The 21,342-nt window shown below is 38.1% G+C and overlaps 1 protein-coding gene across 4 annotated transcripts in view; it reads left to right on the forward strand.

The window, feature by feature from the left end:
- Positions 1-21,342, forward strand: part of LOC134337415 (protein strawberry notch homolog 2-like) — a 186,344-nt gene that overhangs the window by 152,713 nt on the left and 12,289 nt on the right. For all 4 annotated transcript variants that reach the window (XM_063032390.1, XM_063032393.1, XM_063032391.1 and 1 more), the window contains 9 exons: positions 2,663-2,794; positions 5,748-5,883; positions 6,991-7,103; positions 7,810-7,881; positions 9,559-9,667; positions 10,753-10,827; positions 11,395-11,538; positions 13,532-13,626; positions 14,814-14,906. In XM_063032390.1, coding sequence (XP_062888460.1) covers positions 2,663-2,794; positions 5,748-5,883; positions 6,991-7,103; positions 7,810-7,881; positions 9,559-9,667; positions 10,753-10,827; positions 11,395-11,538; positions 13,532-13,626; positions 14,814-14,906 — 969 coding nt within the window. The remainder of the gene's footprint in view (positions 1-2,662; positions 2,795-5,747; positions 5,884-6,990; positions 7,104-7,809; positions 7,882-9,558; positions 9,668-10,752; positions 10,828-11,394; positions 11,539-13,531; positions 13,627-14,813; positions 14,907-21,342) is intronic.

The raw sequence follows: 21,342 nt of genomic DNA on the forward strand, positions 1-21,342 counted from the left end.
TAGGATTATTAACATAAAGTGATTATAAAAAGCAAAACAGAATAAAATTTAAACAAAAACTACAAAATTTAAGGCCGCACAGGAAATACGTAAGATGACAAAAGGGAAGTAACCACCCAGAATCCCCTGGGAAAAGAAAGAAATGACGCAGTTAAAAAGAAAGTTTAGTAGCCATATTAAGAAATCGAAAGTAAACTTTTCTGCCCAAATAGGGCACAGAAAAGTTAAAACCAACCAATTCACAGCCTCCGATCGACGGAGAAAATTAAAAAGAAAGCAATTAAGATGTTGGAGATGAAAGTTGATCCAGATAACTCTGGGCATCCGATGGAGAATCAAAAAAACGAAGGGCTCCATCTGACATGCGAATCCTTAGACGTGCAGGGTACAGCAGCGCTGGTCTTAAATCCCTCTTATAGAATTCCGACATCACGGATCTGTAACGGACCCGTTGGTCCCAGATTGGTTTACTGAAATCTTCCACGAATCGGAACTTAAGATCCGAAAAATCAATGAAACCTTTAGATCGAGCGAATCGAAACAGTCTCTCCTTGTCTTGAAAGTAATGAAAACGTAAGATAACATGCCTAGGTCTATCTGACCTAGACGAGTATGATGGGATTCTGTGAACACGATCCAGTAGCGGTGGTTGGTCAGGAAATACAGTAGGGAATGCATCTTTTAAAAGTTGGGAGAAATATTTCATGGGGTTGTTACCTTCAGCGGCTTCCCTCACGCCAATCATTCGTAAATTCTGCCGTCGCATTCTAGATTCCAAGTCAGAGTTTTTAAAAGTCAAAAAGTCAAGTTTCTTCTTCATTACATTAATTGTTTCTTCGATTTTCCCCATCTTAAGCTCACTTTGTTGCGCGAATTTTTGAAGATCAGATATAGCCGACTGATGTTCCGCAATACATGTTTGCATCTTATCAATTAAATCGGCAATTTTCTGGAAATTAGTTGAGATTTCCGTATGAATCAGGTCTTTAACAAAGCCTGCAATTTCCGTACGAATCATCTCCCTAACAGAGGTTGAAATTTCCCTCTGAATTAACTCCGCTATTGCTTTCAAAGTCACCAGTGATTCAGTCGGAGGTAGATCCGTAGCTTTCGGTTTAACCGGAGGTTTACCATCCTTGCCGTCTTTCTCGTTCTTAGACATAGCAGATCTAAGTTCCATCCAGTTGTCGGAGAATTCAGTTTAATTCAAAGTATTGTAAGAGTTGATGCCTTAATGGTTAATTAAAGTATAGCTGACCATAGAGAAAAAAAACTCAGAGGTAATGGAGCGAGTCAAGAACGCGACTTCACTCCATGAGCGCTACCGGAAGTCCCCCTATTAGTTCTTAATACATATCGATGGAGGAAGTCCTCTGAGTAGCATTCTTTTGATAGTAAATGAACAAAATCAGCGCAGACACCTAATGCAGATAATGGACTGCATTCATACAATACTGTCAACAATTGTATCCTCCAGATCTTCATTTTTAGCATGGAACATAGAAATCTGCAACACATTACAGGCCCCTCGGCCCACAGTGTTGTACCAACCATGTAACCTACTCTAGAAGCTGCCTAGAATTTCCCCAGCGCATAGCCCTCTATTTTTCTAAGCTCCATGTACCTATCTGATAGTCTCTTAAGAGATTTTAATTGCAACATTCCAGATGATTGTCAATACCTTCAAACTTTCTGGAGTTTCTGATTTGTTGAAGTAGTGAAATCGCTTCATTTTCACTGCTGGCTGTTTCTCACACCTGCAAGCCTGATTGCTTGAAACCACAGTAAGCAAAACAGTTCTGAATTGTCTTACTCCTTATTTCTTGTGAACTATCAGTGACTAAACTTCCTGCCTTTTGACACAAGCGCATGCAACTGATGTTATTTAAAGAGGTTAAAACATAATATGTATATAATGTAATAGAATTAAATCACGTGCTTTTGGATAATTTTTTTGTAAAGACCCTACTTTTATGGTATTCTGAATATAGAAGATTGCAACCATTTTGCCGATTATGTGATGAAATATCTGAGCTGATGAAATTCTTTCCTGGCTGTAGGGGTATTAGGTGAAGAAACGAATTTTCATCAGTTTGACCTACCTTTATAAGTGGAGAGAGTCCAAAATTGAAGCCTCAAAATGATAGGTATGGAAGCTGGATATGGCTACAACAGGAGGTGCTGGTAGATTTTGGTTAATACCTTGCTGGAGCAGGGAAAGGACACTTTGTTGATAATCGTACAATCCTTAGGGAACAGAAGGCCATTTGCTTTTATGTCTGCACCAATAATCCATAGAGCAATCTAGGCAGTTCCATTCCCCCTCACTAATCTTTAGCCAGCTGGTGGCGTAGTGGCATCAGCACCGAACTTCGGAGCGAAGGCTCCCAAGTTCGAATCCAGCCGGCTCCCTTGCACGCTTTCCATCCGTGCTGGGTTGAGCGTCAAGCTAGCAACTCAGCCTTGTAAAAATAAGAAAGCCTGCTAAAAAAAAAACGCCATCATGACGGCATCCCAATGATTCCATTCAGAGTTAAGAACTTTCTTCTTCTTCTTCTTCTTCACTAATCTCTGGTGATGTTTCATCAACTGCACATGTATTCTGTTAGTACGTGGTTGTATTAACATTTCTTTTGTATTCTTAAATCATTAATTTTAATAGATGACTGGAAGAAAGGGGCGTGTTGTTCGCAAGTCAGATGGCTCTGTTTGCTATGAGTCCAGAGCAGAACAAAACTTGTCCATTGACCACGTGAATTTAAAGGAGAAGGAGCGATTTATGGATGGGGATAAGGTAGGTTTGTTCTTTATATACTCATAGGGCACTTTATGAGGTACACCTGTACACCTCGTTAATGCAAATATCTGCTCAGCCAATCTGTGTAAGCATGCAGACATGGTCAAGAGGTTCAGTTGTTGTTCAGACCAAACGTCGGAATGGAGAAGAAATGTTATCTAAGTGACTTTGACCGTGGAATGATTGTTGATGCCAGATAGGGTAGCTTGAGTATCTCAGAAACTGCTGTTCTCTTGGAATTTTCACGTACAACAATCTCTAAAGTTTACAGAGAATGTTGTGAAAAACAAAAACATCCAGCCTGTGGCGGTTTTGTGGGTATAAACACGTTGTTAATGAGAGAGTTCAGCAGTGAATGGCCAGGTTGGTTTAAGCTGGCAAGAAGGCGACAGTAACTGATAAGCTCACGTTACAACAGTGGTGTACAGAAGAGCATCTCTAAATGCACAACACCTCAACCTTGAAGTGCTTGGGCTACAGCAGCAGAAGACCATACCAGGTCCCACTGCTGTACCTAATAAAGTGATCACAGAGTGTATATCAGTAAATAAATGCACATTGAATGTCATGGCGAAAAGGAACCTACTCCTAAACTTGCTTGAGTAACATAAGATAGTTGTTTAGAAAATCCTTTAGATATCACAATCTTCAGTGCTTTACTCAGTATATAACATTCTGTTAGAAAAATAATTGTAAAGAAACTTATGGTTGCAAGTTTCTCAAAGTGTAGCTAAAACTAAGTAATTTTAAAGATTACCGACTCGCTTTATTTGTTACATGCACATAAAAGCATCCAGCAGTGTTTGAATCAAATCAGTGAGGATTGTGCTGGGGAGCCCGCAGTGTTGCCATGCTTCCGGCACTAACAAAGCAACCCCATAAACCTATTAACCCTAGCTGTAGGTGTATGGAAATTGGGAGAAATCAGAGCACGTGATGGAAATCCACGCAGTCATGAGAGCATGCAAATTCCTTACAATGGCAATATAAGATAATTGTACTAACCACTGTGCTGCCTTTCGCAGTTCTAACAAAACATTAACTGTTTCTCTTTCCACATAATCTACCTTATGATCTGAATGTTTCCAGCATTTTCTGTTTTTACTGCAGATTTTTTTTTGCTCTTTTGGATTTTCCAGACCTCATGCATGATCCTCCTCCCCTCTGGTAAAATAATCACCCTTGACTGACCACTCCTCCTCACCAACCCACCACACCTCAGGATCCACTCACCAACTCTTGAAGGCCCCCATCCTCTCACAGTTCATGCTTGAGACCTCCCCCCACTCTACCCATATAAAGCCACCTAAAACCTACAGTTTTCCTATTTTCTGCAGAGCATCTAAGGAAAGTTCTTTGAAAGCAGATGTCGAAGTAACGGTCATCGGCAATAAAATAACTGGACCAGAACACACGCACTCACATTTATGACTCAAGCATTCTTTTTATTTTACTTGTGCACAAAGATAACAGCATGAGCCCCTGTCACCCACAGTTCTGAAGTCTGAACAGAGATGTGCTATTATACAGAATTGACTTATCAGTTACGGTTATTGATTTTATAAAATTGTATATGTTTGAATTTCTTACTCACAAGATCGATTGCCATTCACAATAGAGGCGTTAAAGTCAATTGAAACTTCAAGTCGACAGCAGATAATATTTTGAAGTTAGTAAGGACAATAGAGCCTTAGTTGTTGGATATGTTTCATATGCTTCTGTTAAGTCGTCTGTTTCCGGCATCCCCTTTTGTGTAAAGAGATTTGTGTTTTAGGAAGACCTTTCTGGAAAAATATCACTACAGAGGCCTCACTCGTCTGGCTTGAGTACCACTGCCACAGTCCATCTCGTCTGTAGTAAGCAGAGGTGTCTTTGGTGGTCTCACTCGACTACAACTGCCCCAGGCTATCCAAGCAACACACACAAAATGCTGGAGGAACTCAGCAGGCCAGGCAGCATCTATGGAAAAGAGTACAGTTGACGTTTTGTGTCAAGACCCTTCAGCAGGAAACATGGACTGTACTCTTTTCCATGGATGTTGCCTGGCCTGCAGAGTTTCTCCATCATTTTGTGTGTGTTGCTTGGATTTCCAGCATCTTCAGATTTTCTCCTGTTTGTGACAAGTCATCTGTGTCTTACTGCAACTTCCACCCCTTCCACACTTCCAACTTCCACACAGAAAGTGTGCAAAATATGATATTTAGAGTAGGATATGCTAGGACTTGCACACTGTAAATATTACAGATGCAAGCCCTCAGGAAACTTTTGTTGACTTGTCAAACATCGCCAAATTAATGCACCTTTCCACACATGTGGGAATTTCTAGACTCATATGTTCCTCTGCAAATTTTTGTCAGTAGACTTACCTAAATACTGATGTAATACCCAATAAAATGTTTCTAAATTGTTTGTGTTCAAGGAATTAGTCAAAAAGTAAACCATATTTTTAACAATACGTGCTACATTTTGTTATTCTCATCCTTGTGAACACTATTTATGACAACTTTTCATTTTGTTTCAATTTGTTTATCTGCTTTGCCATAGTATTTCTATTTGACTGCCAAAAGAGGAGACATAACAGAGTACACAGAAAACAAGGTGTAATCTTGAGCAAAAAAAATCAAATTGCTGGAGGAACTCAGCCAGTCATGTGGCATCTATGGAGGCAGAGGGGTGGTCAACGTTTCAGGTTAAAACCTTTCAGGGCTGTCAACTCGAAACTTTGACCATCTCTCTTGCCTCACCAGCATAGTGTAGGAAACCTGCTTTTAGAAAACCAGCCTGCTGATCTTGACTGAACCTGTTCTTTGGGATCATATCCAACTGCCCAGTCTTATAGTATGTAGATAGTCCTTAGAAGGTTGCTAATATGGATAAGTTACTTCTTACATTAATAATAATTGATGCAATTCTTCTGAGAAAAGTAACACTGTTTTCTTATTCTTTCAAGTTGGTAGCTATCATCTCTGAAGCAGCCAGTTCAGGAATTTCACTGCAGGCTGACAAAAGAATAAAGAACCAACGAAGGAGAGTACATATGACCCTGGAATTGCCTTGGAGTGCAGATCGCGCTATCCAACAGTTTGGTAAGTGTTGCTAAAACTCGGCTATCTTTAGCAGTAGCAAGTGCAAGGTAATTAGAAGTTTTTTTTTATTATTTACAGTTAAAAAGCAGTAGCTTTTTTTTCTGAAATAGCTTTGATTAACCTTGTAGCCTACTGCTATGTAACACTTTGCATTAAAGAAAGTAGTCATTTAAAATGGTAAGATATCTGGGGTTAAAAGCTTTCCAAGGCAAAAGTTAACTCTAGGTCAGAGGACAGTAGTTACAACCATAAGACCGTAAGATATAGAAGCAGAACTAGGCCGTGTGGGCCATCAAGTCTTCTCCACCATTCCACCATGGCTGATCCAACTTTTCTCTCAGCCCCAATCTGCTGCCTTCTCTCCATATCCCTTCATGACCTGACTAATCAAGAATCTCTCAACCTCTGCCTTACTTAAAAACTTGGCCTCCACAGCCACCTGTGGCAAAGAATCCACAGACTCACCACCCTCTGGCTAAAGAAATTTCTCCTCGCCTCTGTTCTGAAAGGATGCCCCTTTATTTTGAGGCTGTGTCCTCTGGTCTTGGAATCTCCCACCATAGGAAGCATCCTCTCTACATTCACTCTGTCAAGGCCTTTCACCATTCGATAGGTTTCATTGAGGTCACCCCTCATTCTTTTGAATTCCAGTGAATACAGCCCAGAGCCATCAGACACTCTTCATATGACAAGCTATTCAATCCTGGAATCCTTTTCGTGAACCTCATTTCAACCCTGACATTCAAACTCATTGTTTATTCTATTTTCCTTTCTGGTGTAAACAAACACAAAGCAAAAGTTTTATTCCATTTTGTTGTATCTAGAATATTTGTCTTTACTTTCTGTTGTCAAGCAATAATTTCTGGTTTAAAGAGCATAAAAATGAGCAGTAGGCTGTCCAGCCCCTCTCTGCCAAACATTCAGTTCTCTTTGTTCTGCTATGTGCTGACGTCACTCACAGAAAGATATAATCTTGTGGCATTAGTAAGTAAATATGAATTACTTTGTAGCAAATACTAACCTTTGAAACCATTTGTGTTCCCTGAAATATCAGTGCAACTTACACTTTGATTCTTGCATAAAGTTGGTTTATGTTCTCTTCTCCAGGTCGTACTCACAGGTCAAATCAAGTATCTGCTCCAGAATATATATTTCTCATCTCTGAGCTTGCAGGAGAAAGGAGATTTGCCTCCATTGTTGCAAAGCGCTTAGAGAGTCTGGTAATATCATTTTTCTTCTTTGGTACTGTTGCCTTCCTGTCAGCTTGAACCAGTCTGGCCATTCTCCTCTGAACTCTCTCATTAACAAGGCATTTTCACACACCGGTTGCTTTTTTTTTGTTTTTCAGCACCATTCTCTTTAATCTCTAGATATTTTATGCATTAAAATCCCACAAAATCAGCAGTTTCTGAGATACTCAAACCATCCCATCTGGCACCAACAATCATTCCACTGTCAAAGTCATTAGATCACATTTCTTCCCCATTCTGATGTTTAGTCTGGATAACAACTGAACCTCTTGATGACATCTGCATGCTTTTATGCATTGAGTTGCTGACACATGATTGGCTCATTAGATATTTACATTAATGAGTAGATGTACTTAAAAAGTGGCCACTGAGTGTACAATTCCATGATTGCAAAAGGCTCCATTCCATCTGGCTATGCAATTGGATAACTCAAGAGGGAGTTCTTCATGTCATTAGTTACAAAAATCGAAAACCATTTGATCTCTGCATCAGAGACACTTTTTTTTAAAAAAAATGCATGTTCAACTACTACGATGATGTGCAATATCTTATCAATTTGCTCAAAAATTTAGAATGTAGAGGCTAAACAGTTCAAAAAGTAATATATCGTTAATATTGCTGAGAATATAAGGTTGTTTGTGACTGTCTTAGAATTGTAAACCTGTTCCTTCCACAGGGTGCTTTGACTCATGGTGATCGGAGGGCAACAGAATCCAGAGACCTTAGCAAATATAACTTTGATAACAAGGTAACATCTTCACCTTTCTCTGCCATTATTTACTTAACCCGGAGAATTGTAAATGTGGAAAAAGAATCAGCCAAAAATTAAATTTAGCTACGTGTTGCAGAGTTGTTTGGATATTGTTCATTCATCATGTGCCACTTTGTATAATGTGGGCCATTATGGTCTCCGTGCTCATGCTTATTCTTGACAAATATTTATTGTTGATCTTTCATCTGAACTTGAAAATATTATGAGATGTGGCAAGTTTTAAACAAGTGTTGAGGCACGGTAAATGGGTTTGAAACGAAGGAAAATAACTGAAGATTTGTAATAGTGAGGTAAAGCAATGAAATTAACACCAGGCAAAAATGACAATGGGGTTTCAGAAAAAGTCTCATCTAGACAGCTTTGAACATATTTTAAATAGCACTTTGATGTTATCCTTTTTATATTGTAACAATGGTTTAATGCTTGTAGTTTTCTAGCCACCTCCCATTTTACATTTCCCACCAGCAATTCCTGGATTGCATGGGATTCTAAGTATCTTGCTGCTGTAGATATTCAAGGACAGCAACAAACTGGCATTTATATAATGCTGTCCATACAAATCGGTTGCCCACCTGCTACGAAGTGAAGTAAAGTTACATCTGCAGGACCCAGCAGGTTCTTCATGTAACCACTATCTCAGCCCGTGGATGCTCCACACTTGGATATCTTCCTTGTCTTCATCTGTGATAGTGATGCAGATGCAGACTGTGCAGCAAAATATACTGTCCAAGTCAGCGTGGTGGCACAGCTATCCGAAAAGAAGCTCTTGTTCATAGGTGACTATTTTCAAGGTGATGAAATCTAGCCTAATCCGAAAGTAAAGAGCAACTGTGTGGAGGGAAATGGACAGTCCAATTTTCAGATCGAAAATTTCAGCCTGTAATGAGTCTGCTCCATCCTATTACACCCCTGTGACCAATTAACCTGCTAACCTGTATGCCTGCGTGTCTTTGGACTATGGGAGGAAGCTGGAGCACCCAAAGTAAACCCTTGCGGTTACGGGGAGAAGGTACACACTCCATACATGCAGCAGAGGGAAATGAACCCAGGTCACTGGTGTTGTGATAGCATTATGCTAGCCGCTGTGCCACCAAGCCACTCCATTCAATGAAAGTCTGAGTATGTGCAAAGGCAAGGGTTATCTTGAACTGCTATCACTGATGTAGTAGCTGCATTGCAAACTGCAATTAAAGTGACCTCAGAATAGGTTACCTTTGTATTAAAACAATCATTAGTGCACGAAAATCAAATAGAAAGTGCACTTACTGGAAATCAGAAACAGAAATGGAAAATGCTGGAGATAATTCAAAAGGTCAGGCACTATCTGCAGAGAGAGATACAGATATCGTGAAAGGTCATCAACCATTATTAAATCTGTTCCTCTCTCTACGGGTATTGCCTGATCTTCTGAAGTAGTCTCTCCATTATGAAAACGAAACAATTTTTTAAAAAGAGTTGAGGCTTGATGCAGGAGGGTACAAGCAGAAGAAAGCTGAAAATTTATTAAACCAACTGCCTAACTTGAAATACTACATAGCATTTTTTACTTCAAATTGATGCTCGATGTATAATGTTTAAAACACCTAATCACGGAGTATTTAAAATTTAATTTTGAATCTTTTTTCGCTGATTTATATTTTTCTTCCTTTACAGTATGGAACCAAGGCATTGGATAAGGTGATTAAAACCATATTAGGTCAGGTTGAAAGTGAAGTACAACCACCACATGATTATGTTGGAGGCCCTAAAATTTTCATCGAAGGTAAAATATTAGTCTGTGATTTGTATGTAACAGGGACCATCTATTCACATACAAAATCAATGAATGACAAGTTTTGTAGTGTTGAAAATGTATTTAGAAATATGTTTGTTTTGTTTAATGCAACTGTATTTATTAATCAAAATAATTTTGTGGAACATACATTTAAGTTAGAAAGGAAAAGTTTATCAGAGATATGTGAGGCAAATTTTGTACGCAGAAAGTGATGGGTACCTGGAACAGACTGCCAGAGTGAGTGGTGGAAGCAGATATGACATTGGCAATTAAGAGGCTCTTAAACACATGAATACAGAGGGATGTAGGTTAAGTATAGGCAGAAGAGAATTACCTTAATTCAGCATCAATTATGGTGCAGCTATTGTGGAGTGAAGCCCTTGGTGAGACCACACCTGGAGTATTGTGTGCAGTTTTGGTTCCCTAATCTGAGGAAAGATATCCTTGCCATAGAGGGAGTACAAAGAAGGTTCACCAGATTGATTCCTGGGATGGCAGGACTTTCATATGAAGAAAGACTGGATCAACTAGGCTTATACTCGTTGGAATTTAGAAGATTGAGGGGGGATCTGATTGAAACGTATAAAATCCTAAAGGGATTGGACAGGCTAGATGCAGGAAGATTGTTCCCGATGTTGGGGAAGTCCAGAACGAGGGGTCACAGTTTGAGGATAAAGGCGAAGCCTTTTAGGACTGAGATAAGGAAAAACTTCTTCACACAGAGAGTGGTGAATCTGTAGAATTCTCTGCCACAGGAAACAGTTGAGGCCAGTTCATTGGCTATATCTAAGAGGGAGTTAGATATGGCCCTTGTGGCTAAAGGGATCAGGGGGTATGGAGGGAAGGCTGGTACAGGGTTCTGAGTTGGATGATCAGCCATGATCATACTGAATGGCGGTGTAGGCTCGAAGGGCCGAATGGCCTACTCCTGCACCTATTTTCTATGTTTCTCCTGTGCTGTACTGTTCTGTATGATGAAATATTGAAAACATATCACTTTTACATGTTTATAACATTCAATGTGCTGTAAAATAAGATATTCAGCCAACAAATCTATCACATATCTTTTGCAGACATGAGGGTTGGATTGATGGCTGTTGGAGTATTCTGCAAAGAAAACCGCTATGGATATGTAAATGTGGAAAAAGGTGAGAAATAAATAAATGATATTGAATGTGTAATAACGCTATACTTCACATTTAAATCCTTTTTTATAAAATCTGTCTGATGTGTTAGAGTTGATGCAGATTGCCGAGAAAGAAGATTTGAACTATGATGTAATAAGTTTCGGTTGTGCTGTTCTTTATCTGGAGAAGTTAAATATTAAGCAGTACTCAGCAATTGGGAAACAGTTACTGGAGCTAATGCGTGAATAAGCATTGTGTTATGAAATGTTAAGAGCTAATTCTCTCAAGTCAGTAAGAAATAACCACCTTCTAACCAATCTAAGGCTTTCTCCATACCCTAGCCCCTCCTCCTCTCTCCTTGCTATTATAGCCCTCCCTTTTGTAAACCTCCCTATTTTCCCTCTGTTTCCAGACAACGATGGAATAAACCTGAACTCTGAGATGCTCCCAGATAATCTGGGAGATTCATCTGGCCCCTGTACAGGCCAGTTTCAAAACAAGCTTGCTCTATTCATGTTTTGTTGAAAGAAGATGAAAAGTAGTCAATAGTGAAGGTGTGTTAAAGGGAGTCTTATTTTTGTGTTTCAGACTGCAGTATCTCAAAGTTCCTGAATCGGATTCTTGGTCTCGAGGTTCACAAGCAAAATGCACTTTTTCAATATTTTACCGACACATTTGACTTTCTTATTGAGAAGGACAAAAAAGAAGGAAAATACGACATGGGAATTCTAGGTATGAGTAAGCAGTTTATTAACACCAAATTTTTACCTTAGATTATCTTTTTTCATACTGTACATTCATATGTCATGACAAGTTGGAAAAAAGTAATATATCTATACATGTTGCATCTATCTTGACACTGAGATACATCCTCATATGCGCTGAGACACATCATCGGTGATGTAACCTGTGGTCATCGGGTGTTTATCTTTCACCATCAGGTGCCCTCGCCCAGGCAACCAGCAGGGTTGATCAGGCCCTGGCTTGTGTCCCAGCAGCATCGATCCATGGGTCACACTTCTTGACCCATAGCTCACTCAGCAGCCTCTGTGACGGTCCTGATGGCTCTTTGCAGTCCTCATTTTGCCAAGGAGAGAGTAGGTTCTGCAGAGCGAGCAACCAACAAAACCTCTACACCCCTCCTCTATAGGTGTGCATTGTGCCCTCCACCCCTGTCTCTGGCACTCCTCTACCAACTCTAATTCTGTTTGCTTGAATCATTTTCTCTCATGAAAACTATGGTATGTTTGAGATTCAATAATTCAACTGAAATTATACCGGCCAATAGACTGGAAACAGATAACTTTTCGGTGTTAGAAGTGTCTGCTTGAAATGGATTTTAGGCATCTTGGGTTAGCAATACATTATTTCAGTGCTTGATTGTAGGATTGTCGTTGAAATAATGTACAAATGGCCAGAGCTTCACTGTGCAAGTTTAGTTGCACATCATGCCTGGCACAGTTTGAGCAGTGGTCTTCAAAAGGGTGGCCAAAAGCCACTCAAGAATTGATTAAACTCCCTATTGGTTATTGTATTTCAGTGGTGCCAACATGTACAAGTTTAAGAATATAGAACATTACAGCATGGTATAAGCCCTTTGACCCACAATGTTGTACCAACCTTTTAACCGACTCTTAAGATCCATCTAACCCTTTCCCCCTTACAAAGACTTCCATTTTTCTATCATCCTTGGGCCTATCCAAGAGTCTCTTAATTGTCTCTAATGTATCTACCAGCACCCCTGGCAGGGCATTCCACCCATCATCGAATAAAGAACTTAATTCTGACATCTCCTGTATATTTTCCTCCAGTCATCTTAAGATTATGTCCCCATATATTAGCGAGTTCCACCCTGAGACATGTTAAGTTTTGACCTTCCTTAAAAAGCTTTTCACTTGAATAGTGTATTAACACAATTTAGCTAAATATGGTTTCCAGTCACTAATCTGAGCAGGGGTATTGGATCATCTCTGTTCTCCCATCTCTCTCTCTCTCTCTCCGCTGTTCAAATTATAGTAGGTTCATCACCAAAGTTCAGCAGCAGCTCAAGGAAGCAGAGACCAGTGAGGCAGTTACAATCAAGACCAATTTTTCAGACTGTGTTCTCCTTGCCTTCAATACTTAGCTGCAGACAGAACTTGTAGACAACATTTTCAAATGATACTTGGAGATTTCAATAGCACCCGTTGATTTAATTCCCTTGGTTTGCTTGTTAGACTTAACACATTGAATACAAAGTCAAGGTCAAGTTTATTGTCAAATGCACAAGGAATTCGGCATTATAGGAGAGGATGGACTTGCCAGGACTTTATTGCATAGAGTGTAGGAGACTGAATGTTTTTTCATACTCATGGAGCATAGATGAGATGAATACCCAATCTTTTTCCCCAGTGTTGGGGTATTAAGAACTAGAGGGCATAGATTTAAGGTGAGAGGGAGGAGATTTATTAGGAACTTGAGAGGCATTTCTTTCGTAAACGGGTGGTATCTAGGAAGAGCTGCTGGAGGAAGTGATTGAAGCAGATGCTTTGATAACTTTTAAAAGATGGTTGGACAGGTACATGATTGGGAAAATTTAGAAGGTTATGGGCCAGACTTTTGCAAATGTGACTAGCTTAAATGGGAACCTTGGTCGGCCTGGTTCATTTGAGCTGAAGGGCCCGTTTCTGTGCAGTGTAACTCTACGACTCTACTCTTACTGAATATTGTTTTCCCAATTCATCAGATCTAGCTCCAGGTGTGGAAGAGATATATGAGGAACGGCAAGAAGTATTCCTTACACCAGGACATCCACAGGATGGGCAAGTGGTTCTTTATAAGGTAAATCATTTTTCTGTTGATCTTATAAACAAAGGCCATTTTTCTGATTTGAAAGTCTTAGTTATAGGGCATTTGAAAAAAATTTCATAAATTTTCAATCCGATCTGCTATTTAAGATGAGCTGTTTGAGATTATTTATGCCGTTGAGTGATGAACTTGTAGAATTTTTACTACTGAGCTGTTGAGTCAAATGCTTAAATATATTCCAGAAGGAGTTAGAGGGATGATGGGACAAGAGGGCGGCACGGTAGTTTAGTGGTTAGTGCATCACTTTGCAGCAGAGCTTTCACCGATCGGGGTTCATTTTCCATCTGGTAGGAGTTTGTGCCCGAATGGGTTTCCCCTGGGTGCTTCCATTTCCTCCCATGTTCCAAAGACGTACAGGTTGGGGTTAGTGAATTACGGGTATGCTGTGCCAGCACCTGAAATGTGGCGATACTTTCAGGCCGCTCAGCAACAATCCTCACGGATTTGATTTGATGCAAATGAAGCAGTTCACTGTATGTTTCAATGTGCATGTGACAAATAAAGCTGGAGCAAGATGCTGTAGTAGATTCAAGAGTTTGGATGGCTTAATCCTGCTCTACTTTCCTGTGTTTTCTGTATTTCTCTGTAACAGTAATCAAAATTATGAGAACCATGAGAATTAGCCTTAGTTTCTAATTATAAATGTAATCACTAAAGTTAGGAAGCTTTTCCACGTAAATTCCTGTGGTTACTTTTCACCAGTGAGCGGGCCAAACAATTCAGTTTCAGAAAGGTTAACAACCAGCAGGCCATGAAATCTATTTGTAAGGGGCGTCTTGTAAATAACTAACATCTGGAATATCACCTGTAGCTTTCCCTCTTACATGACATAGAATTACTTGTACTAACAGTGGAAGGTGGATCCACTTAAATAAAAATATTCAAATAGCTTTATTTGCCACAGGTACATTGAAACACAGTGAAATGCGTTGTTTGCGTCAAATCAAATCAGTGAAAATTGTGCTGGGCAGCCTGCAAGTGCCATCAAGATTCCAGTGCCAAGTAGTATGCCCACAACTCGTTAATTTTAACCGTATCATCTTTGGACTGTGGGGGGGGGAACCCACATGGTCACGGGTAGAACCTACAAACTCTGTGACACACAGAATTAATGGCTAGACTATAAATAAATTACTTTGAATTTATTTTGTTTTATGTAGATAAGTGTGGATAGAGGCATGCCATGGGAAGAAGCTTATCAGAAGTCCCTCACCTTGACTGGAGATAATGATGGCTTTTACATTTCACACAGGGTCAGTATCACATTTTATCTGTTCGTTGCCCTGTACCATGTAGTTAAACTGTTTCAGCAAAGTGGGAATTGCAGTTGCTGGAGTATTGTTTCTAATCAAAGTGTGGTAAGAAGTCCAATTCAACTGCTTTTTATCTAAGAATACACTGTTTTACAGTAATAGGACACTACAGCACAGAAAACGGGCTTTTCAGCCCATCTAGTCTGTGCCAAACCATTAATCTGTCTAGTTCCATCGGCCTGCACCCAGATCTTAGTCTTTCATACCCCTCATCCATGTACCTATCCAACTTCTCTTCGATGTTGAAATGAGACTCGTATCCACCACTGGCAGCCCGTTCCATGCGCTTTCCACCCTCTGAGTGAAGAAATTCCCCCTCATGCTCCCCTTAAACTTTTCACCTTTCACCCTTAACCTCTGACCTGTGGTTTTAGTCCCACCCAACCTCAGTGGTAAAAGCCTGCTTACATTTAACCAGCTATACCCATCATTATTTTCTATACCTACAAAATGATTTTCTGTGTTTATTTTTTAAAACAGTGATCTTTCAGTGTTCCTTTAAATCCTGTCCACTCTTCTGCTACCACAAGGCTGCCATAGTTTTAGTTCTTATTAAGTCTTTCCATTAGCTTTGGATGCAAGGTATGATTCCAACTCTCAGTCGTTAGCAGAGTGCTGGAAAGTGCTGTATGACAATAGAATCAAAAGGTCCTTGTTCACCAACACCTACTCACAGATGAAGGGTTTGGGTTTCACGGGGACTATTCCACTCAGGCCTCAACTCAGATATAGGCCGATGAGCTTGACAATAGTAGTGGGGAAAGTTATTAGAAGGTATTCTAAGAGACCGGATAAATGAGTATTTAGATAGACGGGGACTGCTGAAGGATAGTCAGCATGGCTTTGTGCATGGTAGCTCATATCTAACTAACCTTATGGAGTTTTTTGAGATAATTACCGGGAAAGTTGATGAAGGCAAAGCAATGGATGTTGTCTACATGGACTTTAGCAAGGCATTTGACAGGATGTCAGTCAGAGAGGTTCAGTCAAGGTGAGGTAGAATATTGGACATTGGCTTTGTGGGAGAAGCCACAGAGTGGTAGCAGATGGTTATCTCTCCGACTGGAGGCCATAGGGATCAGTACTGTGTCCTTTGTTGTTTGTGATCTATATCAATGATCTGTTTGTGATTAACTGGATCAGCAAATTTGTGGATGACACCAATATTGGGAGTGGAGTGGAAAGTGAGGAAGACCATCAGAGCTTGCAGTGGGATCTCGAGCAGCTGGAAAAATGGCAGATGAAAATTAGTGCAGACAAGTGTAAGGTTTTGCACTTCAGTTAGGACCAACCGGGGTAGGTCTTACACAGTGAGGGCACTGAGGAGTGTTGTAGGGAATACAGGTCCATAATTAATTGAACATGGCATCACAGGTAGATAGGGTCATAAAGAAGCTTTTGGGACATTGGGCTTCATATATCAAAGTTTTGAGTACAGGAGATGGGAGGTTATGTTGAAGTTGTATAAGACTTTGGTGAGGCCTAATTTGGAGTATCGTGTGCAGTTTTGGTCACCTACCTACAGGAAAAATGTAAACAAGGTTGAAAGAGTACAGAGAAGGTTTGCAAGGATGTTGCCAGGTCTGGAGTACCTGAATTATAGGGAAAAATTGAATAGGTTTGGACTTTATTCCTTAGAACATAGAAGCTTGAGAGGAGATTTGATAAAGATATACAAAATTATGAAGAGTATAGATAGGGTAAATGTAAGAGGGCTTTTTCCACTGAGATTGGGTGGGACTACAACCAGAGGTCGTGGGTTAATGGTGAAAGCTGAAAAGTTTAAGTGGAACTTCTTCACTCAGAGGGTCATGAGAGTGTGGAATGAGCTGCCAGCACAGGTGGTGCATGTGAGCTGGATTTCAGCGTTTAAGAGAAGTTCGAATAGGTACATGGATGGTAGGGGTATGGAGGGCTATGGTCTGGGTGCAGGTCGATGGGAGTAGGCAGTTTAAGTGGTTGGTACAGACAAGATGGGCCATAGGGTCTGTTTCTGTGCTGTACTTTTCTATGACTCTATCAGATGGTTGAGTAATGACTGGTGAACTCTTTTTTTAATATAATTTTTATTGAGTTTTCAAAAAGAATACATGAAAAGATAAAATCTACCCTCCCCCCTCCCCTTAACCCTCCCCCCCCCCCACCATATATATAGTACTACCTAAAAAGAAAGAAAGAGAGAAAAAGGAAAAGAGCCGCCTGGGTGTTGGAAGGTTTCCACATGCTCCATGGGATTCAAAATAAATTTGGTATAATTATTCGTTACTTTCCCCAAGGGACCAAGGTCTTTATCGGAGCACTTAAATATGCCATCCTATCTTTTGTAAATAAGGGCGCCAAATATTCAAAAATGTTACATATTTATCTCTTAAATTATAAGTAATTTTTTCGAGTGGAATATAACTAGCCATTTCATTATTCCAACGATCCATACTTAAATACGAATCAGATTTCCAAGTAACTGCTATAGTCTTCTTAGCTACTGCCAATGCAATTTTTATAAATTCTTACTGATATTTATTCAATTTAAGTTTCGGTTTTATCCCTTCAATATCACCTAATAGAAATAATACAGGGTTATGTGGAAGTAATTCATTATCCAGTCATTTGTTCCAATAAGACTCTTAAATTTATCCAAAAGGGTTGAATTTTAAAACAAGACCAAGTAGAATGTAAAAAAAGTACCAATTTCTTGATTACACCGAAAGCAATTATCAGATAGATTTGAATTTAATCTATTTATTTTTTGTGGTGTAATATATAATTGGTGTAAAAAATTATATTGTACTAATCTAAGTCGAACATTTATTGTATTTGTTATACTGTCAAGACAGAGTCTTGACCAATTTGTTTCATCAATATTAATATTCAAATCTGTTTCCCATTTTTGCTTTGACTTATGGGTTCCTTGTTTAATTGTCTGTTCTTAAATCAAATTATACATACAAGAAATAAATTTTTTAATTTTCCCTTTTTGAATTAAAATTTCAATTTCATTAGGTTTTGGCAAAAACATTGTTTGACCCAGCTTACCTTTTAAGTAAGCCCTTAATTGAAAGTAACAAAAGAAAGTATTATTAGATATTTTATATTTATCCTTTAATTGTTCAAATGACATCAATATACCTCGTTCAAAACAATCTCCTATAAATTTAATCCCTTTTTGGTACCAATTATATAAAAGTTGATTGTCCATTGTAAAAGGAATAAGTCTGTTCTGAAACAAAGGTCTCCTTGCTAATAGAGATTTCTGTGTTTCATTATCATCATTTATCTTATTCCATAAATCAATCAAATGTGTTAATATAGGAGATTCTTTCTTTTCCCGTATCCATTTAGATTCCCATTTATATATAAAATCTTCGGGTCTATTTTCTCCTATCTCATCTAGTTCTATTTTAATCCATGCTGGTTTTTTGATCATCGAAGAAAGATGCAATAAATCTAAGTTGATTTGCTTTATAATAGTTTTTAAAGTTTGGAAGTTGTAACCCTCCTAACCTAAATTTACATGTCGATTTTTCCAATGATATTCTTGACATTTTACCTTTCCAAAGAAATTTTCTCACACATTTATTTAACTCTTGAAAAAATTTCTGTGGCAATTGTATTGATAATGTTTGAAACAAATACTGTAATCTAGGAAATATATTCATTTTTACAACATTGACTCTACCTACTAATGTTATTGGTAGTATCATCCATCTGTCAAAATCTTCTTGAATTTTTTTCAACAGTGGTAAATAATTAAATTTATATAAATTCTTTACATCATTATCAAGTCTTATACCTAAATACTTTATACCATTTACCGGCCATCTAAATTGGGTTACTAATCGACATTGACTATAGTCTCCTTTAGTAAGAGGTAAAATTTCACTTTTATCCCAATTTATTTTGTAACCTGATACCTTCCCATATTCATCCAATCTAGAAGATAGTTTATGTAACGAATGTTGTGGGTTTGTTAAATAGATCAAAACATCATCGGCAAAAAGATTAATTTTATATTCCTCCTGATTAACTCTAAAACCCATAATGTCTGGATCAATTCTGATTAGTTCTGCTAATGGCTGTATCGCCAGTACAAATAAAGCAGGTGATAATGGACAACCTTGTCTAGTTGACCTTTTTAACTGGAATGGTGTTGAAATTTGAGAATTTGTCACTACTTTAGCTTTAGGGTTAGAATTTAAAGTTTTAATCCAATTTATAAAAGATGTTCCTAACCCATATTTTTCTAATACTTTAAATAAAAAATCCCATTCTAATCTATCAAATGCTTTTTCTGCATCCAAAGCTACTACTATACTCTTCTCATCCCTTTTTTGTGCCAAATGAATTATACTGAGTAGCCGGGTTACATTATCTGCCAATTGTCTATTTTTAATAAATCCTGTTTGATCCATATGTATTAATTTTGGTAAATATTTAGATAATCTATTCGATAAAATTTTTGCTATTATTTTATAATCCGTATTCAATAAAGAAATAGGCCTGTATGATGTTGGTTTCATAGGGTCTCTGTCTTTTTTGGCAATACTATTACAATCGCTGTTGAAAAAGATTCTGGAAGTTTATGTATTTTTTCTGCTTGACGTATTAGTTCCATAAAAAGAGGAAATAATAAATCTTTAAATTTTTTATAAAATTCAGGTGGAAAACCATCTTCTCCTGGAGATTTATTACTTTGGAGTGATCCTAAAGCTTCTTCAACTTCTTTTAATGTAAAAGGCATATCTAATCCCTTCTGTTCTTCCAAATTCAATTTTGGAAGAGAAATTTGTGATAAAAACCTTTCTATCTCATTAACATCATTTTGGGATTCTGATTGATATAATTCAGAATAGAAATTTTTAAAAGTTTCATTTATTTCAAGAGGTTTATAAGATATTTTATTTGCCCTTGTTCTAATTGCATTTATTGTTTTGGAAGCTTGTTCTGTTTTCAACTGCCAGGCAAGAATTTTATGTGCTCTCTCAACTAACTCATAATACCTTTGTTTAGTTCTTATAATTGCTTTTTCTGTTCTATATGTCTGAAGCGTATTATATTGTAACTTCTTATTAACAAGTTGTCTTCGTTTTTCTTCTGACATATATCTTTGAGATTCTTTTTCTATTTTTGTAATCTCTTTTTCCAATTGATCTAGTTCTGCCATATATTCTTTCTTAATTTTAGACGTATAGCTTATTATCTGGCCCCTAAGATATGCTTTCATCGCATCCCATAATATAAATTTATCATCCACTGAATGAAAATTTGTATCCAAAAAAAACTGAATCTGCTTTTTCATAAAATCACAGAAATCTTGACGTTTTAATAATGTTGAATTAAATCTCCATCTATAAGCCACTTCTTCCTTATCAGCCATTATTATTGTCAGTAATAAAGGGGAATGATCTGATAATATTCTTGCTTTATATTCCATATTTTTCACTCTGTGTTGAATATGCATTGATAATAGAAACAAATCTATCCTTGAGTAAGTTTTACATCTATGGGAGTAGAACGAATAGTCTCTTTCTTTAGGATTGATTCTTCTCCATATATCAATCAAATTTAAATCCTTCATCAATGATAAAGTTAAATTTACTACCTTCAATTTTATAACAGCCTTGGTTGATCTATCTAAGACTGGGTCTAAGCAAAAATTAAAGTCTCCTCCAATTAATATTTTTTCATGTGCATCCGCCAAATTCAGAAAAGCTTCTTGTATGAATTTTGTATCATTTTCGTTTGGTGCATAAATATTCATAAAAGTCCATAATTCAGAAAAAAGTTGACAATGTATAATCACATATCTCCCCGCAGAATCAGTTATTACATTTTGTATTCTAGTTGGTAACGTTTTATTGATCAAAATTGCTACTCCCCTCGCTTTTGAATTAAATGAAGCCGCAACAACACTTCCCACCCAATCTCTCTTTAGTTTCTGATGTTCTGTTTCTGTTAGGTGTGTTTCCTGTAAAAAAGCTAAATCTATCTTCATTTTTTTAATATGTGTTAAGATTTTTTTTCTTTTCACTGGTCCATTAAGCCCATTAACATTAAAACTCAAAAATTCAATAAATTAGTCATTATTCTTAACAAAGTTACTCCAATCTAAAACATTACTTATCTTCTCAACTCTCATAGTTCCTTGGGGAATCTCTTTAAACTTCACCATGTTGCTATGTGTTTCCCTCCCAACCTTCCAGGCAAAAAGAAAAGATAGAAAGAATACAAAAAAAGAAAAAACAAAATACCCCCCCCACTAATGTTGTGAATGAAAAGATACACAACACTACCCCCCTCCATTTTACGGGTCGTGGCAAAAGCCACGCTTGCACACATGATTAGCGTAGCAATCGATCAGTGCTTCTTCCAGCTCCCC

Source organism: Mobula hypostoma, chromosome 24 (assembly GCF_963921235.1).
Source record: "Mobula hypostoma chromosome 24, sMobHyp1.1, whole genome shotgun sequence".
NCBI classification, from domain to species: domain Eukaryota; kingdom Metazoa; phylum Chordata; class Chondrichthyes; order Myliobatiformes; family Myliobatidae; genus Mobula; species Mobula hypostoma.